At 38.8% G+C, this 17,216-nt stretch overlaps 1 protein-coding gene across 1 annotated transcript in view; it reads left to right on the top strand.

The window, feature by feature from the left end:
- Positions 1-536: 536 nt before the first annotated feature.
- KCNIP4 (potassium voltage-gated channel interacting protein 4) overlaps positions 537-17,216 on the top strand; it is a 235,952-nt gene continuing 219,272 nt past the window's right edge. The window contains exon 1 of the mRNA XM_061191272.1: positions 537-648. Within this exon, the coding sequence (XP_061047255.1) occupies positions 537-648 (112 nt within the window). The remainder of the gene's footprint in view (positions 649-17,216) is intronic.

Here is a 17,216-nt window from a genome sequence, read left to right as displayed (position 1 = left end):
AGCGAGCGGGTTGAGCTGCCTCGCGGAGCTTGCTCCGCGAAGAGAGAGCAGTTGCTATGGCAAAAAGGGGACATTCGCAAGCTTCCCAGGCTGCAAACTAGCGCGCAGACAGCTCTTCTCAGCACGGTGCTGCGTCGTCAGCGCGCGGAGCGCCGCTGTGCTCTCCAGGGCAAGTTTCCTGGGAGTGTCTGTTCTCTGCAGGGACACAGCAAACTCTCCGGTTCTCCAACAGATGTTTCCCTAGCAGCTCTGAAGTCCAAGTACTCGCTGGCTGCAGCGCAGAGTCCCAAGGCCGGCGCGCTGTGATTGAGGGACCCTACCAGGCAAATGCCAGCATCAGTATGAGAGCCTGGACTTCAGCCCAGGTCGGTCCTCACCCCGGGGGGCCGCTGCTTTGCCAGGTGCATCTTTGAGGAGCTGCTCACTTTCCCCCCTCGTGAGTCTTCGTTCCAAGCCAGATATTGCTCGGATTCTCTCATTAACTCCCTCCACGCCGAAGGGGTTCGGAGGCTGGGATGCTCTACCCAGCTTGAAGGATGTTGACTCTCGAGTGGGAGTCGGAAGGACTGCAAACAGTGGGTATTGTTGTGATTATATGTGCGTCTCTGAAGCTGCTTCATTTGCTGGGACTGATTGATTTTTCGGAAGGTAAAGTGGTCGCTCCCATCTGTGCTGTTGGTCAGGTCTGGTTCAGAAGTGGATACAGACGCTGCAGAAGTTGAGGAGGCTTAATACGCAAAGTAAAAGTTTTAAAATATGCATGCTTCACATGGAGCAGCCTAGCACTGGGCAGTTCATTTCTGTTTACCCAGATATTTGACATTGGAAAGGAAGGGATATTGTGCCATTATCTTTCTGTTTGAAACCTATTTGAGTTTAGGGTGATATTATGGGTTAAATATAGTTCCAAGGTGGGAAGTTAGGACTCTCTATTATGGGGTGATAATACAGGTTGCTGTTTGGGTTGTCAAGTTTCGTGTTGGCTACCACGCCGTAATGTCATTAGTAATTCCATCCTCTGGAGGAGTACCCAGATTTGTGAGGGAAATATGTGGCTGCCTCATTAGTTAGGAGGTACGGGGGTGGAGCTGGGTTATTGATTATGATATAAAATGGGTAAGCTTTTGATTTAAAATTGAGTTAATGAATGCTTAGCAAAAATGTGCTCTGAACTCTTAATTTGCAAAAGTGTTCCATTTACATTTCCCAATGAGCCACTTTGCTCATTTGTCTCTTGAGTGGGAACCCATATAAGCACAGGACAGCACTAGTGCTACCAATAAATATTTTATCCATCTAATATAAATTTTACTACCCAAATCAATTCTACTATACAACAATTGGGGAGTAAAAAAAGTTGATTAACTTCCATTTAATAGTTATATATATATAGTTATATATATAGTTTTATATATACATATGCAATCTTTCTACTGAAATAACATGCTTTGAATTATTTAAACCCTAATTATTTGGTGTCAATTCTACATCCAAGCTCTTCTTTCTTCTCAAGTGAAAGAATGGCGTTCCTAAGGATATGATCTTTTACTGCCGAGTTATTTATGAATATTCACTTCTCACGTTGTGTGTAATGGGGGAAGATGAGGAACATATTTAAGCCTGCCCATGCTTCTAATCTTTCTGACCAAGTTAAGGAGCTAAGACCTGATAGCTAAGATGACATCATCCCAAACTATATCCGGTACACAGGTTGTTTCTTTTAATATGTTAATAATGGTCAATGTATGTTATCTTCAGAAAGTCCTTTTTTCTACAAGTGGGTTCATTAGGTTCTACTATTTAGACCTTATAAGAACAGAAGAAGTTCCATGCAATTTTCGTATCTTCTTTTAAGTATTCTCAATCTGTGACAAGTTCTGCTCAGGCACACATAAGAATAATATTGTAATGGGATTAAATAAAACCTCAGAAAATAGTTTCTGCTTTTTCTTATATTACACAGTAATTTTATTTAACCGTGGGAGTAATTTTATTTAACCTTACATTTTTTGCTGGAAGGAAAACAATACAGAAACAAACTTTTCCAAGTGCTACACAACAATCTTGCATTATTTTGAGATTTCTGCCTCAGTGCACTCATTAGTGGTGACTTAACAAAATACAGATAAGATCATTTCAATTTCTATGATTGGAATAATTTGCTTCTGTTTCATTCCTTCTCCATATTAGTTTTTGTTCTCTGGACTCAGTTGAGCCATAGCCCACCATTTTAGTGCACTATACTCAAGATGGCTTGGTTTCAGAGCTAGATGAAGCAGGCTCTAAGGAAATCCATCATGGAGGTATTCGAGGAAGTCAACTTTCACAGCCCTATAAGACAGTGCACAGTTCTTTTATTGCCAGTGTTGGTAATGTAGACATTTAAAGTCAAAAGTCCCAAGTTTGCAACAGCCCCCTGCAAATAACTCAGCTTTTATTCTTTAAGTGCTGTTTTATGTCACTTAAAGATTTCCTGACAGAACCTTCAAATTTGAGTTCCAACAATACAAAAAATTGAATTGTAAACCTAACTCCCCCAAATAGAATCACAGAATTTTGAGCTAGTCTGAAACATCTTTCTTGGGATAGGTATCCATATTCATACCCAAATAATAATATCCATGTCCATATATGAATCTTTATTTCTGTACACACACATATATAGAGATGATGTGCCTACACATTTAAGATATTGTGTAAAATGTCCAATAAGCTGGGCAAACTTTGGATTCAATATGCAAGGCTTGGTTGTGCTAAAATAACAAAGATGCAGGTTATCACCATACATGAGGTATATTTCCTTGACAAGTAGAAAAAAATTGGGAAAAAAATCTTTTTTGTTCTGAAGTATATGTTAAAAAGTGCTGATCTAGTCCAACTGTCTCAGTTTACATAGAAGACCACTGCAACCCAGAGATGTTAACTGATTTATCAGAAGGCAGTACTAACTGGGAGCAGAGACAGAACCGAATCCAAGGACTGCTGAATCCTATACAGTGCTTTTCCTACTACAACACACTTTTCACTTATTTCTCTTTCCTGATACCGGGAAAGAGAATTAACGAAAACATTGGTGGGAAATTTCCTGAATTCCTGAATCTTGTACTGAACTGTCCACTAACACCCTATGAGATATCTGAGGGAAATGCATTCATAGGAAATAAGATTACACAATGGCTACACAATTTCCCTACCCAAGTATAGGACCCAAGCATGGCACGTAAGTGAGCTAAACCAGACTACTGACTTTAGAGGCAGGATTAGAATAGAAGCAAGCCAAATGGTTTCCTGAGCCCCTTTCCCTTGAAGATCTGCACTGAATTTTGACCATCTGTGACATAGTCAATGTCCATGAATGGCTAGCCCAAGTAGAATCCAACAGTGAGACCCAATGAAATCATAAGAATTCTAGCCTAGGCCTCCTGTCTCTGTTTTCTCAGATTGGGGCACTCTCCAAGCAGAAACAGAACTTTTTGATCACCAGTCAAGTGGAGATATAAGAAAAAAAGCCTTTACAGAGCAAGCCGCAAAATATCAGATTATCAAGTCCTTCATCCTTTCTACCTGCAAATGATAAAAAGGCCAAAAAGGGCTTTACCAATGTAGATTGCCAAACATTTAACTGAGATTGTACCACTTAGAAAATACAGCCCAGAAAAAGGCAAGAGAATTAGCCATTCTTTTTGGTGGAGAAGTAAAGATGAGGCCCAGAGCAGAACTGTGAGCTTCTTTTAGGCAACATCAAACTTTAAACTGTCCTCAGGGGGCAGTGATTCTTCACTGGTACCATAGTGGAGTATTTTCTCTAGTGTGACTCTGTGGATTGATTAACTTAGAAAGTAGTTCTGAGCCTATATGAATGTGAGCTTCTGTTTTAGTGTCAAGATAAAGCAGTGTTGGGTTTCCCTGGTGGTGCAGTGGTTGAGAATCTGCCTGGCAATGCAGGGAACACGGGTTCGAGCCCTGGTCTGGGAAGATCCCACATGCCGCAGAGCAACTAGGCCCCGTGAGCCACAATTACTGAGCCTGCGCGTCTGGAGCCTGTGCTCCCAACAAGAGAGGCCGCGATAGTGAGAGGCCCGCGCACCGCGATGAAGAGTGGCCCCCACTTGCCGCAACTAGAGAAAGCCCTCGCACAGAAACGAAGACCCAGCACAGCCATAAATAAATAAATAAATAAATAAATAAAAAAAAGATAAAGCAGTGTTACTTTATTATTGTCTACAATGGCTAGTGAGAATTAGCCATGAATAGGAAAAGGTAAAGAGAAACATTTCTGCTCCCACCTAAATTAGATTCTGATTTCAATAAAGCCCTACTTTAAAAAATAATTATCTTTCAGTTAAAAATTCAAGGTTTAGGGAGCAAAAGCAATTTGTAAAGAGGATTAAAATGACTAATGGGATTTTAATATAATGATTTGAGGTTTTACATATATCCACTCATTAATAAAGGGAAGGAGGAAGGACACTCACAGGATTAATCTCATCATTTCACAGTGTTGCATGTAATATATAGCTTATTGGATTCTAAATGTGGGCAGGGTCCTCTCTTAGGCATTGACTGAGTTGGTGGGAAGGGACAAGATGAACACTGAAGGAATGAACTCTCAGTAACCTTACATTCTAGAAAGGGAAACTAATTACCTAACAAGACAGGAGAAATAAGCTCTGGGCACAAACCCAAGAAATGGCCTGTAGAGGCACAAATGGAGTGGAACATTCTGGAAAGGGCTCAAGGGAAGGTTTCATGGAGGAAAAAACCAGTTGTACAGGACTTAGAGTGTGAGAAGGAGTTCCCAGATGGGAGAATGGGGAAATAACTTTCCAGGCTGAGCAAAGAGCTTGAATTGTGACCCTGAGCACTGACCGAGGGTAGCTTTCATGGAGAAGAGCAGCGGCTTGTAGCACGTGGGCATCAGAATGTTGAAATGAGATGTGTCTGAAGGGGTCCATTGGGGTGAATGCTGAGAGGACACTTATTCTCTCACTGGTGAAGAGCCATTTGCTCAAAGTCTTCAGCTTTGGGGAAATAATGAACGATATGGCAGACCAGTGTTTCAGGTGTGTCAGCCTGGGAGTAGGTGAAGATGAGTTCAGAGGTAAGAGAGTGGAAGCAGAGGTACCAGTTATGCTTCTGGAACAATTCAGGTGGGAGACAACATGGGCAAAAATCCATAGATTGCCCTCCTCAATAAGATATTTAATGTGAACTGTCAATTTCCAGTTTTTCCAGAAACTCATGTTTAATATAATACTCTTGACCTGCACCTGTTCTGAAATGGCATAATTGTTTTTTATTTCAGGGCAATGTTGTTTGGCCTCAAATGTATTTCTTATAAGAAAAAAAAGAAATCTGGGGCACACAGAGGTTGTAGTTACCAATATAGTAGCTTCATTTATGGTGGGAATTTAAAATTTTTGCAAGATACATCTGACATCTTGCAAAGTCTTCAATTACTCTGAACATTTATTTTGGAAAATTTTACACACAAAACGTGTAGAGAATAGTATAATGAACTTTAATGTACCCATCATCCAACTTCAATAATTACCAATACTTTGTTATTTGTGTTTCCGCAATGGCTTACATTTATTGTTTCTCATCTGTCTACAATATGCCAGGCACTCTGCTAGGCCCGGTATACAAAGATGAATTAAAAGTAGTTGCTACCCTCAAGGAACTCTCAGTTATATAAGGGTATGTAGAGTATAAACAAAGAAAATGCAATACATTATGGTAGCTAAATCAGTACGAGTCCGAGATATAAAGAATGGAAAGTAATTAAGCCCAAGTGGAAGAGATAGAAGTGATCAGAGATGACTCCCCAGAGGACATGATTTCTAAGCTGGGTTTTTAATGGATAAAGCGAAGTTTATCAAATTTATATGCCAGAAAGTTGCTTGCACAAGTTCTACATGCAGGGTACTGGGTGAGGTAATACCAACATAGGAACATGGTATAAAATGTGGAATTCTTGGAACAAAAACAGAAAAAAATGTAAAGGGAAATAAACATAGTTTTATTCCCTCTCCTTGATTATATAATTAACCTTGCTGTCCAGCACAATGCTTGATATGTAGAACATACTAAAAAAATGATGGCCTGAGTGTAATTTACTCCCATACAGTAATAATGCCAGTGCACTTCTACTTGTGCTACATACTTGAGAGCCTCTAGTGCCTCCTTCAAGTTTCCAAAGTAGCTTGGAAACTGTTGATTACGATTTTTTCACTTTCTTTTTTTTTCTGCTAGGAAGATTTAACATCAATGTTACCCTGCAAAGCAGAGATAAACCACACACCAAAAGCATCTGAGGTAGATGTTTATTAGAACCTTATGGCCCTGGGAAATAATTTCAAATCAGACATCCAGCAGAGAGCTGAAAAAGCCCAGCTTAGATGGACTTTGATTTGGCTGGGAAAGTAGCCCTTTCAATTCCATAACTGGGAAAAAACAACAACAACTTGGATTTCTAAGTGAAATTGAACAAATATCTACTAAGCACCTACTATGTGAAGGGGAATAAAGGACATGGGGCATTTTACCGTTCTTAGGAAGTTTTCAAATTAAAGACCAAACAGCTCATGAATAACTAATCCAAGATGAAAATGTATCTGGTGCGGTGTGGGGGGAGCAAGGCCTTTAGAAAACACAAAGAGAAGAGCCATCTCATCCAGTTGGAAAATTTCAGGGAAAGCTACACAAAGATGGTGGCATTTGAAATCTGACGAGTTGAGGGATCAAAAGGCTTTGATAAGTAAAGACTGGAAGCTAAAAATAGGAATTTAAACTGTAATTTAAAGGAAAAAAAGGCAGCTTCCTAAAGTCACTATTGTAATCAGGTTGATTCTAAAAAGCCCATTAATCCACTTAAGATATAATGAATCCATGTAAATGTCTGCTCTGAACCTGGCAATGTGCTTGGTACTGATTGGTTTGGGGACTATTATTGTTTTAGTTTTGCTTACTTTGGGAACCCATTTCCCACCCCAGCCTGGAGCAGAGAGGTGGAATCTTAGTGAGGAGGGATGAGGGTGGAGGAGTTGTACATTTCAATGACTTCCAGCCAAAGAGCACCAGGAACACACCTGTGGTCAAACAATTTGGCTTCGTTACTTTTTGCAGAAAAGGAGGACACACACCATGGAGAACTGTGGGGCATCTCGGTAACAGAGTGTTAGAAAGGACTTCTGGATTTGAGCTTGTGTTAGGGGATTATGATTTAGGAAGCAGGGCTTTGTTGGATGAAGTCAATAATCCAGGGTAATTGGCTTAATAAATCTTGGGTACAAGTAGCAAAAACTAGACAAAGGCTAAAGCTGTAATTGGCAGAAAGCAAGCTGCATTAGCTAGAATGGTGGATATTTGGTTATTTTTGTGGTTTAAACGAAGTTCATGTCTGTCCTCTTCTCAGCCTTGATTACAGAGTAGTCTTGTTTTTTTCTTGATCAATAGGTACAGAGTGGTCTTGTCTGATGTTAGTACTCTGTGACATTGTTTATATTCAACAAGAGAATGCCAAAGCCTACCTGATAAACCCGGGCAGCTCCCTCATGGTCTAAGGAGCTGCTTTCTCTCATACATGATAAGGGAGAGGGCAGAGTAAAGTGAGGGCAAGTGAAGCTCTGAGTTTAAATCCTAATTCAGTAACTCTCAACCAATTACTTAACCTTCCTGAGTTCGAGTTCCTTCTGTAAAATGAGGCTAATAAGCCCAACCTTTCAGGATTGTTGTAGGGCATACAAACATATAAGTGAAATACCTAGCTCAGTGCTTGGGATACACATAGAAGCCAATAAATGCCTTTCTTGTAATTATGAAAAGGTAACACGTTCCTTGAGTTATATCAGCAGTTCTCAAACTTTACGTGTATCAAAATCACCTAGATGACGTGTTAGAATACAGATTGCAAGTCCTCACCCTCAGAGTTTCAGATTCAGTAGATCTAGGTTAGCGTCTGAGAATTTGCATTTCTAATGATTTCTCACTTTAGGCTCATGCTGCTCCAGGGCACACTTTGAGAACCGCTGAGTTACGCGATAAATCTGAAAGGCCAAACCCATGATGTTTGCAATGATTTCTTCACTGAGTTCTTTGGCACCTGCTGAGCTTTATTCTAGAACAGTTGTCAGTCATCTTGTTATATGTTAAGTATTTTAAACTTTGTGGGTCATGAAGTCCGTTATATCTGCCCAACTTTGTTGTTGTAGCACGAAAGGTATAAAACTGAGTGTGTGTGCCTGTCTTCCAATAACACTCAAATCTGAATTTCATACAGTTTTCATGTGTCACAGAATATTTTTATTTTTTAACCATTGTAAATGTAAAACAATACCACTGAAAGATCAAAACCAGGTAGCAGGCTGGACTTGACCTTTCACTGTAATTTGCCAACCCCTACACTAGAGTTGGCAATAAAGGAACCCGTTGAGAAGGGGTCTCAGATTGGTAAGATGTCACCTTTTAGAAACTTATCTAGATTTTGAGTCCTTAGTCTCATTGAGTGGATGGGGGTCTAGTCCTTCTTTTTGGGTTGTTGGAATTATCTGCCAAATTAGCAAGTGATTTGAATTAGGATGTATGTGTTTGTGCAATGTTTTCCCTTCCCCTAATTTCACAATTTCTAGGCCAATTTAGAGGGTTGTTTTGTAAATTAAGCCATCAACATGATTGTGTTACACAATGAGTCAATGCTGGGGCTAGACAATTAGGGTCCCCCCTTCTCACTGATTTTTGTTTAAGTTTCATTGCCTCTTGGACAAGGAGACATTATGCTTTTTTCATTGAGTTTATAAACCCTTATCTTGTGGGTTTGTTAAAGACACATTTCAACTCTTCAAAGTAAACTGGTCCTCCGACTATTGTATTACATTGAGTCTTATGGGTCGAGGACAAATACATTGAATCAACAAAGGTTTTAAAAAGTAAAATCACCTTAAGTCTGAATTCTCTTGAAAATGAAAAATCTATAAATAATGGTTAATTTCATGTTTTTTGAAGTGAGACCGACCTGAAGTCAGTTCACAGCTCTGCTTTTGACTGTCCACATGGTCTTGGACAAAGTTTATAACCACCCTGAATGTCGGTTCTCTCAAAAATGGGGAGAATAATAGTAGCTACCTCATAGGATTATTGTGAGAAGTAAATTAAATGATATTTCTTAAAATTATGTTTAGCACAGGGACTGGAGCACAGAGCTCACCAAATACTTTGTATTACTTGCAGAGTTAGTATCATTGCTGTCTTTGTTCTTAACTTCCATCATACCTATTACTAAACATGATCGTTCATTCAATCATCCATGAAATGAAGGTTCTTAAAAGTGATCTGTGTACCAGGCACTGTACTGGGAACTTAACGGTGCTGGTAATTGGGAACTTAAAGGCATAGTTTTAGCTAAGAGGGGTTTACACACAGACAAATTGGTTTAGTAAATTTTCCTGGTCTCACATCTTTGCAAGGTGTAGGGGGACATAAGAAGAGACTGACCAGTACTATTTAGAAGGTAGGGAACATCAGAAAGGACTCATAGAGGTGACCTTTGAGCTGAATCTGAGTGACACTTTTAAGCACTCAGCATCACACATCCTTGGGAACTACAGGCAGTTGATATAACCTAGTTTCACATTTTCAAGGACACTTTGTGTTGATCCCAGTTTCTAAGTCTTCCCTCCCATTCTTCCCTTTTCTCCCACAATGCCTTCTCTTACCCAAATGCCACCCGTATTTCCCCATTTCAGCCCAGATCAAAACCTACCCTCTCTCTAATACCACATTTCCTCCTTAATCTGAATTCAATCAGTCCTGATGTATGTCATACAAGGTATACTTGATGATAACAAACCTTCATGCACTGTTCCCCAAGTCATTTACTTTGTGTTCATTTATTTTCTCCTCAGCCAGAGAAGAGAACACTCTACCTCAGCACAGAGTGAATTTTCCCTGTATTTCCCTAGGGTCCAGAGCAGTACAAAGGATATCATGGAAGCACAACAAATATGTATCAGTGGGTTTCTCACTGCATCTTTGATAGCTTGTCCCTTTAAATCAATACGCGTGTCTCATCTTAACACCATCCCCATCCCACTTTCTTCCAACTTGACTTCCTATCTCCAGAGGGAAATCTTTCCGGACATGGCGACTGAGCTGATGCTCAAGATTCTTCGGTTTCACTTATAAAATAAAATCTCCATGTCTTTGCATATAATACAAAGGTCACTCTCAGACCAGTGCCTATCTGACTGATCTCATCTCTAGTCATTTCTCCTTTTTTTTTCCCTCTTTCTTCCCAACTTTATGTTTCAGCAACACTAAACTTAAGTTCCCTGGGCATTTTGTGTGATCTCCAGCTACCATACTTCTGCATATACTGTTCTCTCTCCCCGAATGCCCTTCCCTCCTCATATTCCTGGAAACATCTTTTCAACCTTCAAATCATAGTTCATATTCTTCCTTCTCTGGGAAGCATTTCTTGACTTCCTGAAGCAGAAAACGATACTCTGGCCCTAAGGCCTCTGTGCCTCTTCCCCACCCTCACCTGTGCCCATTTTATGTTCCAAGGCTATCAAACTCATTACTTCCCAAGCACCCCATGCTATTTCATGTGTCATGCCTTTCCCTGTATTATGACTGTCCCTCCTTCTAGAATAAAATTCTCATTGCCCCTCACCTGATGAACTCCTTCTTATCCTTTAAGCTCAGCTCAGGAACCATCTATTCCAGAAAGCCTCCCTTGGACCACCCAACAGGATGAAGTACCCATATCTGTTATCCCAAAGCACTCTGCCTTAGCACTTCAAATTACATTAAACTTGATTTCTATGCCTTTCTCTTCCACTAAACTTCAAGCACCACATAGGCAGAGCACTTGTCTCTGTACCCTCAATGTCTATGGGATTGAGTAGATGGTTGGAGTGATGATAGATATGCAAGTTTATTCAGAGGTTCTGGTAATAAACTCACAGTTCCCATTACAGTCTTGAATTAATAGAATTTTTAAACATTTTGTTTAAGGCAGGGTTTCTCAGCTTCAGCACTATTGACATTTTTGACTGGGTGATTTTTTGTTGAGCGTGCTGTCCTCTGCATGATAGGGCTATTGGCAGCATCCCAGGCCTCTACCTACAAAATGCCAGCAGCACCTTTCTGCAAACTTTGACAACCAAAAGTGTCTTCAGGCACTGCTGAATCCTGCAAGGGGAGGAAGGGCAGGCAAAAGTACTTCTCACTGTGTTGAGAACCACTGGGTTGAGGTATGATCAAACATAATTTGTGTTTTCATATACATATATAAAGTCTTTTTATATACATATATTTGTAAGTCACTAAACTGCATTTAAGTGTGAAAAGATTATAGCATTGGAAATCAAACCTGAATGGTGAGAAAGGGAATGATTTTCCATTACAAAAGTAATAAACAATCATTGTAAGAAGTTTATAAATATACAGAAAGAAAGAAATATGAATAAAATGCCCATAATCCCACCATTCAAAGAATAACCATTGGTAATATTTTGTTCCTTTGAACTTAATAATACTGTATGTAAAAAAGTTTATGTAGTTTAAATTCAACAGTGGAGCAGATATCTTTTTATATTCGATTATAGGTCCTTCATAAATATTTTAATGCCTACATTATATTCTATAAATGTGTATAATATAATTTACTTACCCTGATTTTAGGACATGTAAGTTATTTGCCTTTTGTCCAGTATTTGAAAAATTCTTTAATAGAATCTTTGTGTGTGAGGTTGCTTACATATTTAGAATTATGTTCTTAGGATAGAGTCTTCGAAGAAAAATTAATGGAACAAGAGAATGGGCTGTTTCATGTATCCTAGCATATACTTAAGACCAAATTGCTTTTCAAAGTGGTGGCACAGATTTACTTGCCCGTCTGTAATGTAGGAGTGCCCAGGCTTCTGTGCTCACTGTACGGTCACCATCTGCTGTTGACCAGGGGACGTTCTGAAGGTGGACCCTGAGGACCATGTTGGCAAACTCAATGTTAAGAAACTCTGTCTTAGGGCTGAATTGCTAATGCTTTTTAATCTAACATTAAGAATCATAATTATGTGCGGATCTGAACTTCACATTGTAGCTTGAAGATGCTCTTCTTGTTCTGCTTTCTTGTCAACCAAGATGCACTTCCTTTATGAAATGATCTCCACTTCTTAACAATGATCGTGCCCATCACCACCATCAAGAGTGGCATTTGGTAGGCATCAGATTATTTATTGAAAAAAACCTGTCTTTTTTTTTTTTTCTAAATGAAGTAATACCTGGGCCTGTATGGATTTCGGAGGAAAATTGGAATACATAAAATCATTGCTATTATTAATAAATGTTTCCTGAGCCTTACTAATATATGCATTTTACTGAGATACATTTAAATAGCAGGGAGGGAGAGTAATGTCTCTTTTTAGAGGTATGCTTGCGTTCATCTCAAGTAAGAATGTGTGTTATCTTGTTCATGTGACAAAGTCTGGAACTAAGAATCATAGATCTTTTGAGTAGGAAGATATGAAAGCCCATGCAGTCAAACTCCCTCCTATTACATGTCATGATAAAGTAATGAGCTACACAGAGTTCCTTTGTGAATTAATGGTAGAACTTGGCTGTAGAGGCAGGGCAACATTCAGGTTAGAAGACACTGAGCCTTGAAAATAGACAGACAATGGTCAAATCCTGCCCCTGAAACATGCTGGCTGTGGGTCCTATGTAAATCACCAAACTTCTTGAACTTCAGTTTCCTCATCCATAAAATAGAGGTCATCAAAATGTCAGCTTCATAGATCTTCAAAACAATAGAGTGATTTTGAATCATAGAATAATTTTGAGACAAGGCACACACCCTATTGTAACTCAAATTTTCTAATTATTGCTTCAGTCTCCCCTCTTCTTACAAAACCAGTTTAGGTAGAAAGGCTCCTAAACATTGTGAACAGAGCTGTCAAAAACGTCATTTTCTTTATGCTGATTCTGAGTACTTTGTGTTGCAACTTATACTACGCTGGGTTCTGCCACGTATCAGATAGTTCACAGGTATTTTCAATAACCACTTTTATAGGTGAGGAAATTTGTTCAAAGGGGCTAAGAAACTTGTCTCATTTCTGAGAAACCAAACAGCAGAGTTGGAATCAACCACAGACTTCAAAAGCTAGAACTCATGTTTTTTCCACTCTAACCTTCCTCGTAAGTGCTAATTTTTGTTTTGTTTGTTTGATTGTTTGTTTGTTTCTAAATCTCTACAAGTAAAGAAATACTCTAAGGTTCCTAGATTAGTAAGGTCAAGGTAGTATACTGGGGGCAAGTGCTTTCCCAGACATCCATTTGAATAGAATTAAGTACATGAGTGACTTTGTATCTCAGTAAACTCATGGTTATTAATGACTTGGTCACAGAAACTCTCTCATGAATAAACAGGAGAATACTGAAGACCCAGCAGCAATGAGATATATTGGCGATGTGATTCCAAATTTAAACAAATTACAGGGGAAAATGGATAATTATAAAATAATTAGAAGCCAGAAGCACCTGAACAAACACCCAAATCCTACATCTGTCTTCACTATATTCAGCAATTCCTAAATATCACTGGTGCCTTGAAGAAGAAATTAGCAGAAGCTTTTAAACATCACCTGAGTGAAAAGCAGAATTAACTCCTTCCTGTTATTGCAAATGTTCAAGGAGACACAGAGGGAATTAGCCAAATGCCTTCTTTCATGACAGTAGAGCTTGCATAGCTAAAATTCTTTTTAGAAAATATACCTCTGTTACAAATTTGCACATAAGCTGTAGGTCCCTAACAAGATTTTAGACTAAAAATATAATGCTCAAAATAGTAAGCTGGCTTCAGCATTCTTATATATCTCTTCTAGAAGACAACAACAATAAAACTAACATATAGCTTAGCATTTTGTAGGTGTTTTCAAGGGAAATACAAAATCAGCAAAGAAACTGTGTAGTTGCAAAATCTTTGTAAACTTCAGAGTTGACCTGCCTAGCTAATATATTTCAAATACACATTTTACAACAGTAAGAACTATTCTTGCCAGTGGTTATCTAAGGTGAGTCTAGAAATATTTCCATGAAGCACATCTCCTCACCCTACCACATTCCAGAAGGACCTGAAATGTCTGTTCTTTAGGGAACAATTTAAATCCTAGAACAATTATTTAAGGAAAGTCTGTCAACTCCTTTAAATACATTTTCTCAGGCTGGGAAGGGAGGGAAAGTTTTCAAGTGGACAAGGATTGCTTGAGATCTTATGCCATGACATCTACACCATGTCACCTCCTCTTAGAGAACTTCCAATCATTTCACTATAAATGGTGTCATTCGTGGTGTTTCCTTGCAGTGCTATGTTCTTCACTCTGGGATGTGGCTTATGTTTTACACAATAAAGACACAGAAAGTCTGCTGATGCATCAAGTACATTATGGATTCTGAGGTACCAAGATTATTGGTCTGAGGCCAATCCCAGATATAGGCAGGGATATAGGATAGGAATTGACTAACTGGCCATCCTTTCCTTGCTTTGCTTCTTTGTGTACCTTCTCCTAAATATGGATGAGTGCTGACTACATTCATAACTATGCTGGGAAAGAGTAGAGGCAAATCCCAAGTAGAGAGGTAAAACTTAAACTCAATGACATTCTTATTTCCTTCTCTTCGCCTTCTCTTTGATTATATAGGATTACTTAAAGTTGAAACAAAGTAAACAAATGAGAGATTTCTCTCTCCCCTGGAATCCATACTGTGCTAGAGAATATTTATGTAAAGTGCATCCTACTTAAAATAATCCTCCCCAAACACTTTCTAACATAATGATAAATGTCTTACTCTGTAGGTGAGAATTAGGAGTCTCATAATTGAGCTTTACTCTGTCTTATCTCATCACTGATTGCTCCATATTAGCTCCGTTTTTTCCTTCACATGCTAGAAAATTTGGTTAAAGACAATCCAAAGACACTTTTCTACAGAGACCTTTAAAAGCTATATTTTTGCCATATTCTTACCAAAAACCATAATTGAGAAGTTGGCATGCATCCTTGTTCACCTTGAAGAAACAGGACAATACTTAGGGAGCTGCTTACCAAAGGGCAGGAAATCATCTTGCCCGACTACTCCAGCATTCACGGCATGTTTGCTCCTGTCTGATTCTGCCCACGTGTCTGTCTTCCCTGAAATTACCTGCCTGCTCCCTTCCATCCACGTGAGTCGAGGATATCTTTAAGGGCGAGCCCGTTCTCCTTTCATTTCTTTAATCTCCGCTTTCCTTACGATTGTTACTGCACAAAATCTACTCTGCTATTCTCTTTATTTTTTGCTTCCACTGTACTTCTTGCATCTCTTCTTTTAAGTAAAACCTTCTTGAGCACAGGAAGCATGCACTAATGTGTATAACCATAGCATATAGAGCACCTGTCCCACTGCATGTAGGATTTCCTCAGTACTTCGTTGTTTAATATGAAGAAATACATATAGCAGAGTTGCATGATTCCCTGAAAAAAATCAAATAACTGAGTAATAGGAATACTAATTTATAAAAAAAATAATAATTTGTAATGATATTTTATTACTTATAAATCACTATGATAGGTACTCCCATTTTATTTTTGCCACAAATATATGAAGAGAAAAATTTTTATAACTTTACCATTTACAGATGAAGAAACTGAAGGTTAGAGAAATTAAATGACTTCCCAATATTGTTCTGTCAGCATAGTCTAACTAAATGTTTAGGCTTTATTTTAAGTCCAAATCAGATGGATAATAGATGAGTTGAATGACACTTTAGAGATTGGGGTAAACACCCTAGCTTAGATTGAGACTTAGTCATAAATCATGTTATTGCTACCTATAAATTTTTAAGTATTTTTCAACATTTCAACATGTGATTTGGGTGGTATGAACTTTTACTTTTAGTTTCTTTTTGTTTACTACTGAATGAATAAAATGATAAAAGAAATACAACTTTTTAGACTTGTTTTAAACAAAATGGTACAAACATACCTTGTGGGTTTCAGTGTTTGGATCAATGACCAATACTGCTACTCCAATGTTTATATGTATATCTGACAATAGCCCTTATTCTGACTCTGAGGGTTTTGAAAGGAGCCAGATAAACAGCATCCCCTTTTACTCCCACCTTATTCTGAAGGAGTAAGAACTAAGATAAAGGAGTGGGAGATGGAGGATGTGGTGTGTTAACGTGGTCTGTTAATGATAGAAACCAGGTCAGAGGCTGTAGCCCAGTGTGAGAGCCACATGGTCCTGCTGACTGGTCCAGAATTAGGGAGTCTCTCAGTCAGAGGTGATGCTGCCCTGGATGGACCCCAGCACATAGCATGGGGAGGGTGGTGCTGCCTGGGGAGACTTAGGCTTGGAAGAGCACAGGAGAATCCTGCTCCTTGTGGGCAGTTTGCTTCCAGAATGACAAAAGAGAGAAATTAAGCAGAGCAGGGAAGTTATCCTTTTCAAATTTACCAATCAGTTAAGTCATTTCTCCCCAAGGAAGGAGGAAGTGAGGGTCAAGTGATGCCAAGATGGTTTAGTGAAGACGGAAATCAAAAGGTGGGAAAGGGGGACTTTTGCCTAACACTGACCTCTTGGTAATCTCCAAATAGAAAGTGTTAGTTTTAAGAAGTAAAACACACATGGATTGTTAATTATAAAGCCACTTCTAATCAAAGTGTGTGAAAATGTTCATGGATTGAGTGTACAGTGTGTTAATATTTCCTTAATAGAAGTGGATTTTTTTGTTTCTTTGTTTTCATTGCATTTCAGGGATCACTGTTTTCTATCTGGGGACCCCTGGGACCTGAATATTCAGGGTACTTAATTCTCATGCAGATTCCGTGGTTCTATTTTCACATTCACATCTTGGGACTGGGCCTAGAACTTTGCATTTTTAACAAGCACCCAAGTGATTGCAAAGCAATTTAAGTTTATGGAACACTAATGTAAATGTGAGTTATCAAAATCAATTTCCATTTTTTAAAAAAACTCTGTGTATGTTCATTTTCAGTAATAGTTTGAATTGTTGCCTCTGATGAGTTTTGGGACTCTTTCATTTTTCACGGGAGATAAATGTTATTTATTTCTCAAAACCACAAGTGTCTTCCAAAGTCTCAGAAGTTGTGCCTTTATGCACAAAGAGGATTTTACATAATCTGTGGTAGAACATGGGGGCAGAGGCTTGATGGAGT

Source organism: Eubalaena glacialis, chromosome 5 (genome assembly GCF_028564815.1).
Source record: "Eubalaena glacialis isolate mEubGla1 chromosome 5, mEubGla1.1.hap2.+ XY, whole genome shotgun sequence".
NCBI lineage: Eukaryota > Metazoa > Chordata > Mammalia > Artiodactyla > Balaenidae > Eubalaena > Eubalaena glacialis.
Note: the sequence above shows the minus strand (reverse complement) of the source record. Positions and strands in the feature narration are given on the sequence as shown.